The 14716-nt window shown below is 39.8% G+C and overlaps 1 protein-coding gene across 1 annotated transcript in view; it reads right to left on the bottom strand.

Moving 5' to 3' along the window:
- Nucleotides 1-14381: 14381 nt before the first annotated feature.
- Nucleotides 14382-14716, bottom strand: part of LOC311061650 (uncharacterized protein) — a gene marked incomplete at its 5' end in the record, with an annotated part of 24487 nt that continues 24152 nt past the window's right edge. Inside the window, 2 exons of the mRNA XM_084080341.1 lie at nucleotides 14382-14580; nucleotides 14685-14716. The exon at nucleotides 14685-14716 is cut by the window's right edge and continues 72 nt beyond it. Coding sequence (XP_083936467.1) covers nucleotides 14457-14580; nucleotides 14685-14716 — 156 coding nt within the window. The 3' untranslated portion in view covers nucleotides 14382-14456. The remainder of the gene's footprint in view (nucleotides 14581-14684) is intronic.

Consider the following 14716-nt stretch of genomic DNA (forward strand, 5'->3'; position numbering starts at 1 on the left):
CCACTCCCAATTTGTGAACATAGTGCACACCTGGCAAATGTAACAAAATACCACATAGAACATGTTGTGAGTAACTTGTGCTTGGTTGGGGATGAGAGAGGAGGACATACACATACACATTTTAGAACAGTTATGGGGTGTTGTTAGGTCCAAGTCCGTCACAATGCCTTAATGGATGGATGGATGGACAGACTGATAGAGTGACAGCTGGACAGAGCCATCCTTTACAAGACGTGTACACATCAAAGTAATGATTCTGAAGGATGTACACTCGTTTGTTCAATGATTCACACCTTTGTCAAACTCACCCTGAGTGTGTCTTCCTGCTGTGTTCTCCCTCATGTCCTCCTGTGGTCCAGAGACGTCACAGCTTCTGACGTCATCATAGATGTCACCGCTCTCTCCTCTTTCTCCATCTCTCGGTCTAATTTGTTTATAGATCACTGTCTGTGTTGGGTCTGGCGATGCATAAATACCTGTAGACATCATACAAGGATGAGAGGCTTAAAAAGTAACTTATGACTACAAATAGTAACTCTATTTCTTGATTAGTAACATTACCCTTTTTTGTGCGCCACTCAATTTTGCCAACAGTGGAAAGCACAATAATGGATAAAACATGCTTCCGAATATTTTTTAAACCAGTGGTTGCAACCATTGTTTCATGTCAAGGACCCCCAGATGTATTTGTCGGCTGAACCCCATCTGAAAATATTTTGTGCTAGGGACCCCCATACAAGATTTGTGTTGTTAAAACGTTTTATTTGTATTTTTTATTAAAAATCAATTCCCCTTAGGTATGTATATACACGTATATGCATATATATATGTATATATATGTATGTATATATATATACATATATATATATATATGTATATATATGTATATATATATATACATGTGTATATATATATATACATATATATATATATATATATATATATGTATATATATATATATATATATATATATACATATATATATATATATATATATATATATATATATATATATATATATATATATATATATATATATATAACTGGGCGCACATGCAGGCACGCTGCGCGCGCGTGCATGTGCGCCTTGTTGGGCACCCGCTAGAGCTTATAAATATCGGCGCCCCTGCACACACACACGCATACACATGCACGCACACGCACGCACGCACACACACGCACGCGCACGCGCACGCACACACACACACACACACACACACACACACACACACACACACGCACACACGCACACACGCACACACGCGCACACACACACACACACACTCACACACACACACACACACACTCACACACACACACACACACACACACACACACACACACACACACACACTCTCTCTTTAAATTCCAACTGTCAAAACGTGTATCATAGACTGTACACTCATAAATCCAGCACACATGACACATCAATCATTATGTTTGATGGTTTGCTCAACAGCTTCCCCCGGGCCCTAGTGGTAGTGTACTGATATTACCCTAACCAACTCCCCGGATAGTACTCATGTACATGTATGCTACGTCTGAACTTTGAATTTGACTTTAAGCTATTTGTACCTTGTAACATGTTTCATCATTAGGACATCATGTTTGTCCTAATGATGATGTGTCCAAATGTCATGTGTTCTCTTTATGTGTTCTCTTTAACACTGTCCAAACATTTGTTTAGCCATAAAGATATCACCACAGTCCTTTATTATATCCATTTCCTGCCATGGCCCGAGTCTTTTCATACATGACACAACCACACAACATCGTCATCACTTGATCCAGAGGGTTAAAGCTCTTGCACACTGGGTCCGAAATTTCCGCACGTAAAAAGATGAATAGAACCTCACATTTGTTTACCCACCGCCTCCAAAAAGTTCCCCCGGCATTCAAGATTTCGGAACACGTTTGGTTTAATGTTTTTTACACATGTTTTTTTGTCTGTCCAGAATCAATTTGGCCAGGTGTAAACATGGTGAACATGTCTTCATCTTACATTTAATTGTGACTTTGTGAATTGGTGTGTTAATGTGTACCTTGATGTTTTCTAGCCGGATCTTGTGAGCCGGAGCCTTGGTCTCTGAGACGATATCTTTCATTTACGTACACAGCACTCTCCTCCTCTCCTTTCTCCTCCTTGATTTCTCCATCATACCTCACTCTCTTTGTTGTGACCGGCTTGCCAGACATCTTAAGGAATGACAAAAAATAAGTTAATTACTACAAGAATATGTGAATAATGCAAATATTATTATGCACTAAGTGATTACAATATAATGTAGCCTACTATTCTCAGAAATGTGTCATCTTACTTTGTCCAATATTCGTCCAATAGACTGAGCTGCTGTCTGTACTAGTCTGACTGTGTACTGTGACTGTAGGTTTTTGACTTGTGACACCCAGATCTCTTTATCACAAAATGTTCGTTTTTTTCTGCAGTGTTAACAGGTTTATATCTGTCATCTGTGGTAAATTCTGGGCGGGGAAAGTGAATGGAAATTTTACTCCACCTCCCTCAACCACTGCTGTGGATGTACCCTTGATCGATCGATAGCAGTGTTGTGAGACGTGCTCAAAGTCTGTACTTAAGTAAAAGTATCAATACTGCAATGTAAAAAATACTCCAAAGTCTGGAATTAAAAATGTACTTGAGTAAAAGTACAAAAGTATTGGGATCAAAATATACTTAAAGTACCAAAAGTAGAAGTACTCATTATGCAGAATGTCGAATTTCAAGTTTTCTGAATGTATACAAATATTTTGGAAACAGCCGATCTACAAGCTCACAAAGTGTAGCCGATATAATCAAATATGATTATTTTGGGGGGGTCACGGCCTGAAAAGGTTGAGAACCACTGGACTAGGAGATCCACTTCTTGTGCAGATCAGTGGGTACACACTGATATAATGACCATCAAAATACTAATTATGTAATTAATATTACAACTAGCACTTCTGTTTTTACTGTGGCAAACATGATAGCAGTAGGAAGAGGGGAGCTGTGGTTTTAACATTGTGTTTCCTGTGCTGAGAAAAAGTGTACATGAAGCATTAATGACCACAAACTGATGTTCAGATTCATACTGTAATTTGTGTCAATAAACATCAAACATTGCTAGTCATTATTATTATCTACCACAGTATCATGACTGTTATAAACAAAAGTGTTTTTGTTTGTTTTTACTCATGTGTAATGTCTCAAAATCTGAATAATTTTATTGGCCTATCAATCAGTGGTGGAAAGTAACTAAGTACATTTACTCAAATACTGTACTTAAGTAAAAATGCTAGGTATTTTTTACTTTATTGGAGTATTTCCAATTTTCAATACTTTTACTTCTACTCCATTACATCTCAGAGGCAAATATTGTACTTTTACTCCACTACAATTATATGTAACTAACCACTATTTCTATTTGTAAATAGCAGATCTACAAGCTCACAACGCATCGCGATGCAACACTTTGTGAGCGTAGATCAGCTATTTTCAAAATATTTTTATACATTTAGAAAACTGGAAATGGGACATTCTGCATAATGAGTACTTCTACTTTTGGTACAAGTATATTTTGATCCCAATACTTTTGTACTTTTACTCAAGTACATTTTTAATTCCGGACTTTTACTTGTAATGGGGTATTTCTACATTGCAGTATTGATACTTTTACTTAAGTACAAACTTTGAGTACTTCTATCGACCGATCAAGTACATCCACAGCAGTGGTTGAGGGAGGTGGAGAGAACTTTCCATTCACTTTCCCCGCCCAGAATGTACCACAGATGACAGAAATAACCCTGTTAACACTGCAGGTTTAAACATACGTTCTGTGGTAAAGAGTCTGGGTGTCACAAGTCAAAAGCCTACATGCTTTGGCTGGTTCGACACAGTCAGACTAATACAGACAGCAGCTCAGTCTATTGGACAAATATTGGACAAAGTAAGATGACACTTTTAAACATATTTCTGAGTATAGTACATTATATCAATTAATGCATAATAATATTTGCATTATTCACATACTTGTACTAATTCACTTATTTTCTGTTATTCCTTAAGATGTCTGGAAAGCCAGTCACAACAAAGAGAGTGAGGTATGATGGAGAAATCAGGGAGGAGAGGCAGGAGGAGAAAGGAGAGGAGGAGCAGGAGGAGGAGAGTGCTGTGTGCGTCAATGTACAGATTAAATATTTTCATTATTTGTTGTATGAGAAATTATATAGGACTTACAAATCAAACCTTGCATCCACACACACACACACACACACACACACACACACACACACACACACACACACACACACACACACACACACACACACACACACACACACACACGCACATGCACACACGAGCACGCACTCACACACACACACACACACACACACACACACACACACACACACACACACACACACACACACACACATACACTTACACACCCACACTTACTTTGCTTATGGCTGTCCATCGATTTCGATGATGACGTTGCTCCAAGAATGGGTTATTGAGGGGGATTGCGGTTATGCCGTTGCATGTGACTATGCAGGCCAATGCGTGACCCGCATGGTTTGCCACATGTGGGGCAGATGAAGTCCACACATGAGATGGGGGCCCCTGCAGCACGCTGGTGTCTCTGCACACGTTGCTGCTTTCTCCTCTCTGTGGTCTGCTCCTGGAGGTGTGCGATGCCCTCGTGACTGATGGTGTGCCAGGTATGGCGATCAGCAGCCAGGTCTTCTAGTGCAGAGGGTTGGATAGCACAGCACTTCAGGAGGGTTTTTATGTGGTCCTTGTAGCGTTTCCGCTGTCCCCCGGGAGACCTACAGCCTTCCTGGAGTTGGCCGTAGAGGATCTGTCGGGGGAGCCTCTGGGAGGGCATGCGGATTACATGCCCCACCCAGCACAGATGTCTTTGCGCAAGGAACACTTGGATGCTGGGTGTTTGGGTCCGGGCATAGATGTCCACATATGGGACCCATGTCCTCCCAGGTCAGACCCCGGATCCGTTGTAGGCAGCGGATGTGGAATCTCTCCAGGATTCTGACGTGCCTTTGGTATGGGGTCCAGGCTTCCGAGCCATATAGCAGTGTGGACAGACAAACTGCTCTGTATACAGCTGCCTTGGTGGAAACAGTCAGGTTTCTACTGAGAAAGACCCTGGTTTTGAGCCTACCAAAGGCAGCAGAAGCTAAACCAACGGACCTGGATGTCATTGTCAATGTTACAGGTGGGGGACAGGACGCTTCCGAGGTAGGTGAAGTGTGGAACGATGGTGAGCTGCTGGCCATCAATGTTGAAGACCGGCACTTTTGACTGGTGGGTAACAGGCTGTAGGTGCTGAAGCACAGGGCACCAACCTTGGGGGGGGGGAGGCACCAAACGGCATGGAGAAAGTGAAAGAAGACAGAACTGTCGGCGAATTGTCACATGACTCCCATTTGTACCTAATTTTGTTTCTGCAACAAACAGTGACATTTGTAGCATTTGTGGTGCCCTCTATGGGTGTAGGTGAAATTGCTTTTGTGTCAGCATTGATCCCTCAATATGTGATTAATATTTTGGGTAGATCGGATGATGCATTCATAATTTTTGGCATTATCTCTGTTCAATTATCCATGATTATGATGGATAATTGTGGATTATAATTGGTGCTACAATAACGTGCTTTATTGATTGTCCTGCAGGAGTTATAAACGTACTATTAAAGTTGGGCCTAGTGGGACAAAATGGCAGTAGAGTGTCAGCACCTAAACCAAAGGCCAGTAGACTCCCTGCTGAGCTAGCAGCTTCAAAGGGCTCCTTGCATACCAAAGCGGGGGTAGGTTGTTGATAAGGGACAAAGGCTTTGTGGGTAAATGGTTGACTCACAGATGCAGTAGAGCAATGGCTTGTGGGTAAACAGTGTGAAAAGTTGTTAAATGAGGCTGCCTGAGTACAAGACCTCAGATTCGGAAGGAACTGTGCCGTGGGTTACTCTGAAATATGGGTTTTAAAGTAACTTACTGAGATCCTGGAAGAGAGTGAGAGACCAATAGTGAGTAACATTGTAATTTTGTACTTGTGATGTGTGCGTCTGATGTGAAGTCATATCCTTAATACTCTGTGTGTTATGTGCTTATTCTCTCTCTCTCAGGTTTTATTACCTAACCACTAACCACTAATGGTTGGCTAACCGTAGGTTAACTAACCACTAACCGGTGCCTGTGCTTAAAACTCTCTCCACTCTTCTTAACCCCTTTTCATGGGTCTAGCAATTGTAGCTTAGCTGTATCAAACGCAGAAAGTGCGATTTGCTATAAAATTGAACAATCTCTTAAATAGGCCGCTCTCGCAATTATAGGCAATTGGAACGGAAGATGAAACCTTTTTAAGGGAAATGTATCAAATGACTCCAGAGATAATGTGTAGCGATTCATGTGAATTTTGGACAAAATCTAATGTTTTGAAGAAAATCTGGTTAGGTGCAAATGGCCACGGCCGATATGGGGAATTGGGCCACATCCAGGGATTCCAAGGATCCCCCTTCTAATTGTATGACCTATGGTTATTATGATGTTGACCTTTGAACTTGGAATAACATAATTTATCACAGATAGCCTACTTGTGCATATCATATTTCTCCACTCTCCATCCCTGTGCCAGCAGTACGTACTACTGTTTATCTCATCTCACAGATCCAGTATATTTTATATGAACATAACGTATTACTCCACTCCCTATTTTCTAAGTACTTGGGCCAGTATTCTGCACAGTTCCAGTTTGTATTGTTATCAGGCCGTCCACTAGCCCAGTACCTGCAGAGAAAACAACATTGTGTATTTTAACCACATCCACTCAGTCACTCACATACAGTGACTTTTTGATAGAATTACAATCGTATAAAACAGTATAAAAATAAACATAAAATGTCTCACTGTGTCGTCAGTGGTGTTCCGTCCACCCATATCCAATTAAAATCAGTCCTGTTCAGACCAATCCATGATCCATACCGATTCCCAGGGTTCAAACCTCTGATGAATTCCTGATCATTTGTAAATGGTTGAACCATCATTAATTTTATGATTTAATATACAGTATCATCCCCAGATACACAGCAACAACTATGAGAGTCCTTCTCACTGTTTTAGAGTGCTGCCCTGAAACACAAAGTACAGCTAAGTGTGCAGTAACTGCGAGAGACAAAATAAGACTAACTAGCTAAACTGGAGTTGGACACGCTTCCAAGGCACTTGATATACTGTACACTGATATACACTTGATATACACATACTCTTTTCCTATAGGAAAGACAATGGGCTCGATTCACTAAGCTGGTTATAAATAACGTGTAAATAAAGTGACTAAAGGAGGGTGTATTTTCGCTAAGCAAAAACCGATGTGCAATTCACAAAGGGGTGTGTTAATCCCTTATATGTGCGGATACACAGTTGTTCCTCATTTTCGCCTGAATGTCAGAGGCGCGTTCATGTGAGAGATCATATGCATTGCTCCACGCCCCATTTAAGACCATAAACGACAACCGGAAACAGACGAAAAACGGCGCAACTCTCCAAAAGGGGCAGATCTACAAGCTTATAATGCAGCGCGACGCACCGCATGACAACTTGTAGATCAGCGCCAGCGAGTCCCTCACACGATTAGACGTTAATAACGTAAATAGACAACTCTCATGTCACGTGTTAGAAGTTTACAAAGTTTAATCCCACCACTAAATAATAGGCTAATAAAACAACAAGGAAAGGATATTATTTAAGCCTTTTCTACTGAACATTGCTCACCTTTACCGAGGTAAAAAGATGATTCTAGAATCCAGCAAGGCATATTGGCACGCTGCTATCGAATCGAATAGATTAAGGACCAGAGCTTTAGTGATTACTGAGAGGAAATTCGGAAAGGGGAATGGATCTATTCTGGACACAGCTTTCATCCACTGTTTCGTCATCAGATGGTAAGACTTATAAGGCTATTGTGTGTGGCGATCATGTGATCAATATACAGTACAGTATTGTAAATTAATACTGCGGACAGACGTGCCTCCATGCTGCGACATTAAGTCTGATTGTCTCATTACGTGAAACTTTGGCTGAGTCGGCCGACACTGGCAAACACACTGAGGGACCTAACAATTCAGCTCTTTCTTTTTTTAATATAAATATATGTTGACAAATGTTAGGCACATACATATTTTATTTGAGGTCGTAATTAAATTTGTATGTAGAATAAAGCATTCTAAAGACATACGCAAGCTTTGGTCCCATGTAAGTCAGCATCGGAGCAGACTTGAGAAAATTAACCGACAGAAAGAGATTAATGTATCAGACTTGTAACGTGGGAAGTTGTGTAAATTAATTTACGTTCAAAATATTTGGGCGTAAATAGCTTGGTGAATCGGGCCCATTGCCTTGTTTTTTTAACAAGAAACTATTTTCCACTTTGAGACAAAGAAATGACCGTGACAAAAATTCACAACTTTGTCAAACTCACCCTGAGTGTATCTTCCTGCTGTGTTCTCCCTCATGTCCTCCTGTGGTCCTGAGACATCACAGCTTCTGACATTGTCCAGGCTCTCGTAGATGTGTTCCACTGTCTCCTCCTCCTCTCCCCTCTGTTCTAACTGTCCAATGTCCTCAGTGTCACCTCTCTGTCCACTTTCTCCATCCTTCTGTCTCACCCTATTTTGCAAGTCTGACATGGTATTAATATAGTATTATTGGGCAAGGTTTATTTGTACACATTTTAACAACAAGGCAATTCAAAGTGCTTTACACAAAACATTAAGACAATGCAAAACAAACACATAAAACATATGAATACAATAAAAATGTGTTATTGAAAGAGAATATAAAACAAGAATAAAACCTTCAAATATTCTGTGGCAACCAGAAATGTTTCAGCTTGTATTTGAAAGAGAGAGAAACCTGTAGTTTTATGGGAATTTGTTCCAGATATGTGGCTCAGATACAATTAATGTTGCTTCTAAACCGTTCTGATTCAGAACGCGTATCTGTCCCAGACAACCTGGAGAGGTCTGCCTGGTTCAGGTTGTAGCACAAGAGCCATACTTTATTTTTGCCCTAAACCATTAAATGGTTTATACACTAACATTAGTATTTTGAAATCAATTTGACATAGAGGGAGCCAGTGGAAAGATATGAGAACTGGAGTGATATAATCCACTTTCTAGTTGTTAGTAAGGACTCAAGCAGCAGCGTTCTGATGCAAATGCAGCTGTCTGATATATAAACTCCTAAAAGAAAAGCTTTGGAAACATTGGCTGATTATTTCTCCCCTTCAGTTATCGTTATTGTTATAGTTATATTGTTGTTAACGTTTATTAAGTCACCTTTACAACAAGGTATAACTTGTAAGGATGGTGCAATTGTGGAATGAGCAACACAACTCGTAGCTTGTAGTGTGTTGCTCATTCCACAATTGCACAATCCTTATAAGTTATACCTCGTTGTAAAGGTGACTAATCAACAATACCTCTTTTTTTTTACTTTGTAACTGTCTTAAATAACAACCAGGTATAATGACATTAATTATGTCAGTCTTGTTTAAACATCAAAGAAATACCCTTTATTTCATTGGCACTCATTCAGTGCCAATGAAATAAAAAAATAATTGCGAACTGTGCCAGCAATTTTTCAATTTTCTTATACCTTTTTCAAGTATAGTCGCAGAATATTTATCTCCAGTATAATCGATCCCCTGATGGGTGCTAATCACTGAGGGTTGCACTGTGTGGTTTCACAAATGTCAACGAGGTCATTGGACCTTGTGAAAATAACATAATAACATTGACAAATACATAGTAAAAAAAAAGTGCTCAGGAGCCGAGATACAGCCTTTTTCAGTGATAAGTTAAACAAGAAGTGAATGGAGCAGTAAATCTTCAAATGATGATATCTTGGGTTCTGAGCGGTGAAACACGTCAATGGCACTCAATGAGTGATTCACAACTTTTCAAACTCACCCAGAGTCTGTCTTCCTGCTGCGTTCTCCATCATGACCTCCTGTGGTCCAGAGACGTCATTGTCCACGCTCTCGTAGATGTCCACCACTCTCTCCTCAAACTGTCCACTGTCCTCAGTGTCACCTCTCTGTCCTGTTTCTCCGTTTCTCTGTCTCAGCTTTTTTGACAGGTCTGACATGGCTGTAATATCTGTAAAGCAAGACAAGGTATATTTTCATGTGTATAGCACATTTCAACAAGGCAATTAAAGGATTTAAAACTTAATCTATGCATACTGAGCGCATAATCCAAAAGTCTGCATATCATTTGGCTGTATGCACACATTGCCGGGTACCGCACGCACGCACGCACACACGCGCGCACACACGCGCGCACGTACACACTGTTTCCTGTGTCGAGAAAACAAGTAAACGGCTATAGACCACAATGTTCTTAATCGGGACATCAAAAAACATCATACTTTAGGCTACTAGTTAATATCATTATCAACAGTACCATCATTACTATGATCAATGCGACACAATTAACTGTTTTTTTTTCTTGTTATCAAAAGGTTTGGTGGATTATTTCTCTGTTGTAACGATGTTTCTTGGCAATAACTTTTATACCTTTTGAAAGCCTGTTTATTTCACTTTTGAATTGTGGCCTAATTGTAAGGAACATGCGTGTGCGCGTGTGTGTGCGTGCGTGTGTGTGCATGCGTGCGTGCGTGCGTGCGTGCGTGTGTAAAGTACATTATGATTCGGCACTATAATAACATTGAATTGAATTAAATTGAAGTGGATTACCTATAGATCTGGTGTAGCCTCCTATGAGCTGGACCTTTGGTCTCTGAGACGGTCTGCTCTTTCATTGATGGACACGTTCACCTCCTCTTGCCTCTCCTCCTTCACTCCTCCATCATGCCTCACACTCTTTGATGTGGCTGGTTTGCCAGAAATATGTGTCGACATGTTCAGGAATGGCACATACAAGTTCATTACAAGTGCGTTAATAATGTATCATGTATTACATCATTACAATATCTTCGCTTTCGGGTGGAAACCTCATATGTCCAAAACTTTTACTTTTCAGAATTAAAATTTAAAAATTGCAAAAGAAGCAGATCTGCAAGCTCTACGTTTTGAGCTTGCAGATCTGCTGCTTTTGATGCTTTTGTGTGATACTGTAGCATGATCAAGTAGGGAATTAATTTACAAAAAAACACAAAAAGTACAAATATGGAGATATTCATAAATATGTTATCTTACTCACTTTGTCCAATATCTGTGTCGTCCTGCTGTCTGTTCTAGTCTGATCGACTTTAACACTGTCGCACCCCAAAGTGCGAAGTGGTTGTGAACCTACAGGCAGGCTTGTATACTATACCCAAACAAAACTCTTTACGTCAGAATGTGTGTGGTTAACCAGGTTATCCTGGTCATCTGTGAGAATTTTCATAGAGTGCCAGGGGTTTTTCAAAACAGGGTACCTCCAGTGCCTGGAATTTTAACCATTTTTGGACCTTTTTCAAGTAGTCACAAAACATTTCAGTGATCACCGTCCTCACGGTGATACCCTCATTACACACATATATATATTGTAAAAACAAAAAGTACACAGGAGCCGAGATACAGGCTTTTGAAGTCATAACTTAACCAGGAAGTGGATTGGAGTCCACTACTTATCTTTTTTTTTTTCATATTTTTTCCCAAAAACGGCCATAACCGTTTTTGGCACACCTCGTTTGGATTATGAAAAACGGTCCGGACCGTTTTTGGCACTCAATGTGTTAACTAGAAGATGTGTTGATGATAACATGTCCCTGGCAGAATGCCAGTAAGTGTATACGTTACAGAGAAACCACATCCTGATGAAAAGATGTAGAGGAGGGTACACACAAGTGGTGTAAAGTAACTAAGTACATTTGCTAAAGTACTGTACTTAAGTACACTTTTGAGGATTTTTTACTTTACTGGAGTATTTCCCATTTCCAATACTTTTACTTCTACATCACTTCATCTCAGAGGCAAATATTATAGCCTACTTTTACTCCGCTAGAATTATTTGAAAACTTTAGTTACTAGTTACTTTGCAGATATAAATTATTATATTATAAAACACACATTAACCACTTTAGCCCTATTTTATATGTAGGCTATTTGAAAATAGCAGATCTACAAGCTCACAACGTGTCGCATCGCAACGCGTTGTGAGCTTGTAGATCAGCTATTTTCAAACTTTTTAGTACTTTTACTTATGCTTCAAGCACATGTTGATGCCAATACTTTTGTACTTTTACTCAAGTAACATTTTGAACACAGGCCTTTTACTTGTAAGAGTACTTCTACATTGTGGTATTGATGCTTTTACTTAAGTAAAAGATTTCAGTCCTTTTTCCACCACTGGTACAGACTAAAGTGTGACTGGATCCTCTGCTAGAGACAACATTGAATCAAATAGTTGTATTGTTGTTGTTTGTTGATGATGATGATGATGATGATGATGATGATGATGATGATGATGATGACGAGGAGGAGGATGATGATGATGATGATGATGATGAAGGTTATGATGATCATGATGATCATGATGTAGATGATGATTTTTTTTTTTGTGACTTTCTGGCAGGCTGTACACTGAAAAGCATAATGTTGCCCTCCACAGGCAAGGGTTTGCTGTACATCATATCTTTTTTAATCTTCCTAGAGCTACCCGTAAATGTTGGCTACACAAAACACTGAATCTTTTCTAAAAATACAGTAGGCTTACTAGGCTACAGCTCTGCATACAGCGAGCTCAGCAGTCATAAAGCTACATGCTATGTCGGGTTCCTACCAACTCCCCCCCTCCCCTAAACCGTTTACTGTACATACTTTTATTTTCGTTACTTTTATTTTATGTTTTGATGAATTGAGTACAAAGGACCCCAATGGAAACAAGCCATAGCGCTTTCTTGGGTTTAAAATCCTCTTAACAGACCTTGTATTGAACTGTACTTCCTCGTGCTTGCCTTTGCAAACTGTTAATAAAGTATTCAATTCAATCAATCATCTAACCTAAACAGAACCGTGGACCAAACATAACATATAGAACCTACTGTACCCCCAAACAACCATTGCTTGTTGTGAACAGAACATAGCATGGGAGTAAGTGCAAAACCAAATTCAGGGCAAGAAAATCACTAGACCAAGAACGTCTGGTAGTAGTACAGGATTGTGGAAATTGACAAGAAAAGTCCTTTGAGAGTACTGTACATGTTTTATTCTGAACCCAAGCCCATAAGAATACATCCAACATCCTTTAAATATTTACAGTTTTTTATCCGGTACTTAAACATTTCCATCGGTCTGTTAACTTTGACCATAGCGTCACAGTATTGGGCTTGTCATTATAGGCAAACATTAAAGAAAATACATACATATTCTTTTTATTACATTTTCAGAAATACCGAAAATAGCAGATCTACAAGCTCAAAACGTGTCGCAATGTGATGCTTGTAGATGTTTGCTATTTGTCCTACGCTCAAGTTGATATATGTATACTGTAGGGCTCAAGTGGGCTGGAATAATTATTATATTTACTTCCAATTATGGACTTGTTTGCCTCTACATTGACTTCCAGTAAAGAATTTAAGTTTTAAAAAGTTACAAACATGAAAGTATAAAACATGCAAAACATTGCTTCCTTTCTTAACACTTCCTTGGCCTACTGGCAGCGTGCGAGTAAATCAAGACATGATCTGCCACTGATCAGTTCAGTGGTTTGCGACACACACACACACACACACACACACACACACACACACACACACACACACACACACACACACACACACACACACACACACACACACACACACACACACAGAGGGTGATTAAGCTATCTGTGTATGAATGTATCTGTATATTTGTACTGTATGTGTCCATGTCTGTTGTGCATCTCAAGGGGCTATCCCTTCAAAACAATCTGTGAAATCTGGGTATGTGTAATTAATTAATTCATATTTGAATAACCATGCTAAACCACAACAGAGGGTTGTTTATATTAATGTCATAGGCGGCGGGTAATGAAGGCTAGGGTAGGCTAAGCCTTCCCAAATGTTATCCTGGATTTTTTTTTAAATTGAGCAAATTATATATAATAAATGTGCGCAGCATTATTTAGGCTACTATATATTGTGTGTGCTGTCGCTGGTCAATATCTAACCCTAACCCTTACCCTAAAACCGAAATAAAGTAACCAAAAAGTAACTTTATCCGCGCTAAACCCGAAAAAAATCGCGCACGCGGGAGGGGGACACATGCACGCGCGCATCAGCCTTCCCAAATGTCGGGCTCACCCGCCGCCTATGATTAATGTGATTATAGGTGCAAGAGTTTGTAGTTCTGTAGGCTACAATAAAATATTTGAGTTTTAGTCCGTTGCAAATTACTACTGTTTAGATTCACAAAGCAGAACGCTAAGCTGCAGTTTCATCAAAGAAGAGAAACATCACTTCTCACAGATCCAGGTGTTGTTTTTTTCACATGACACATTTTTCCATTCTCCATCGTTGTGCCCGTATGCCGCACAGTTGTTGGCTTCATGGTCAATAGGCCATCCCTTGGCCCAGTTCCTGCAGAGAAAACAACATAATGTATTTTCAACCATATCCACGCAGTGATTCACATACAGTGACTTTGATAGAATTACAATAGAAAAACGTCTAAAATGTCTCACAGTGTTGTCGGTGCTGTTCCATCCACCAACGC

This window comes from Gymnoscopelus microlampas, assembly GCF_963454915.1.
Source record: "Gymnoscopelus microlampas genome assembly, chromosome: 15".
NCBI lineage: Eukaryota > Metazoa > Chordata > Actinopteri > Myctophiformes > Myctophidae > Gymnoscopelus > Gymnoscopelus microlampas.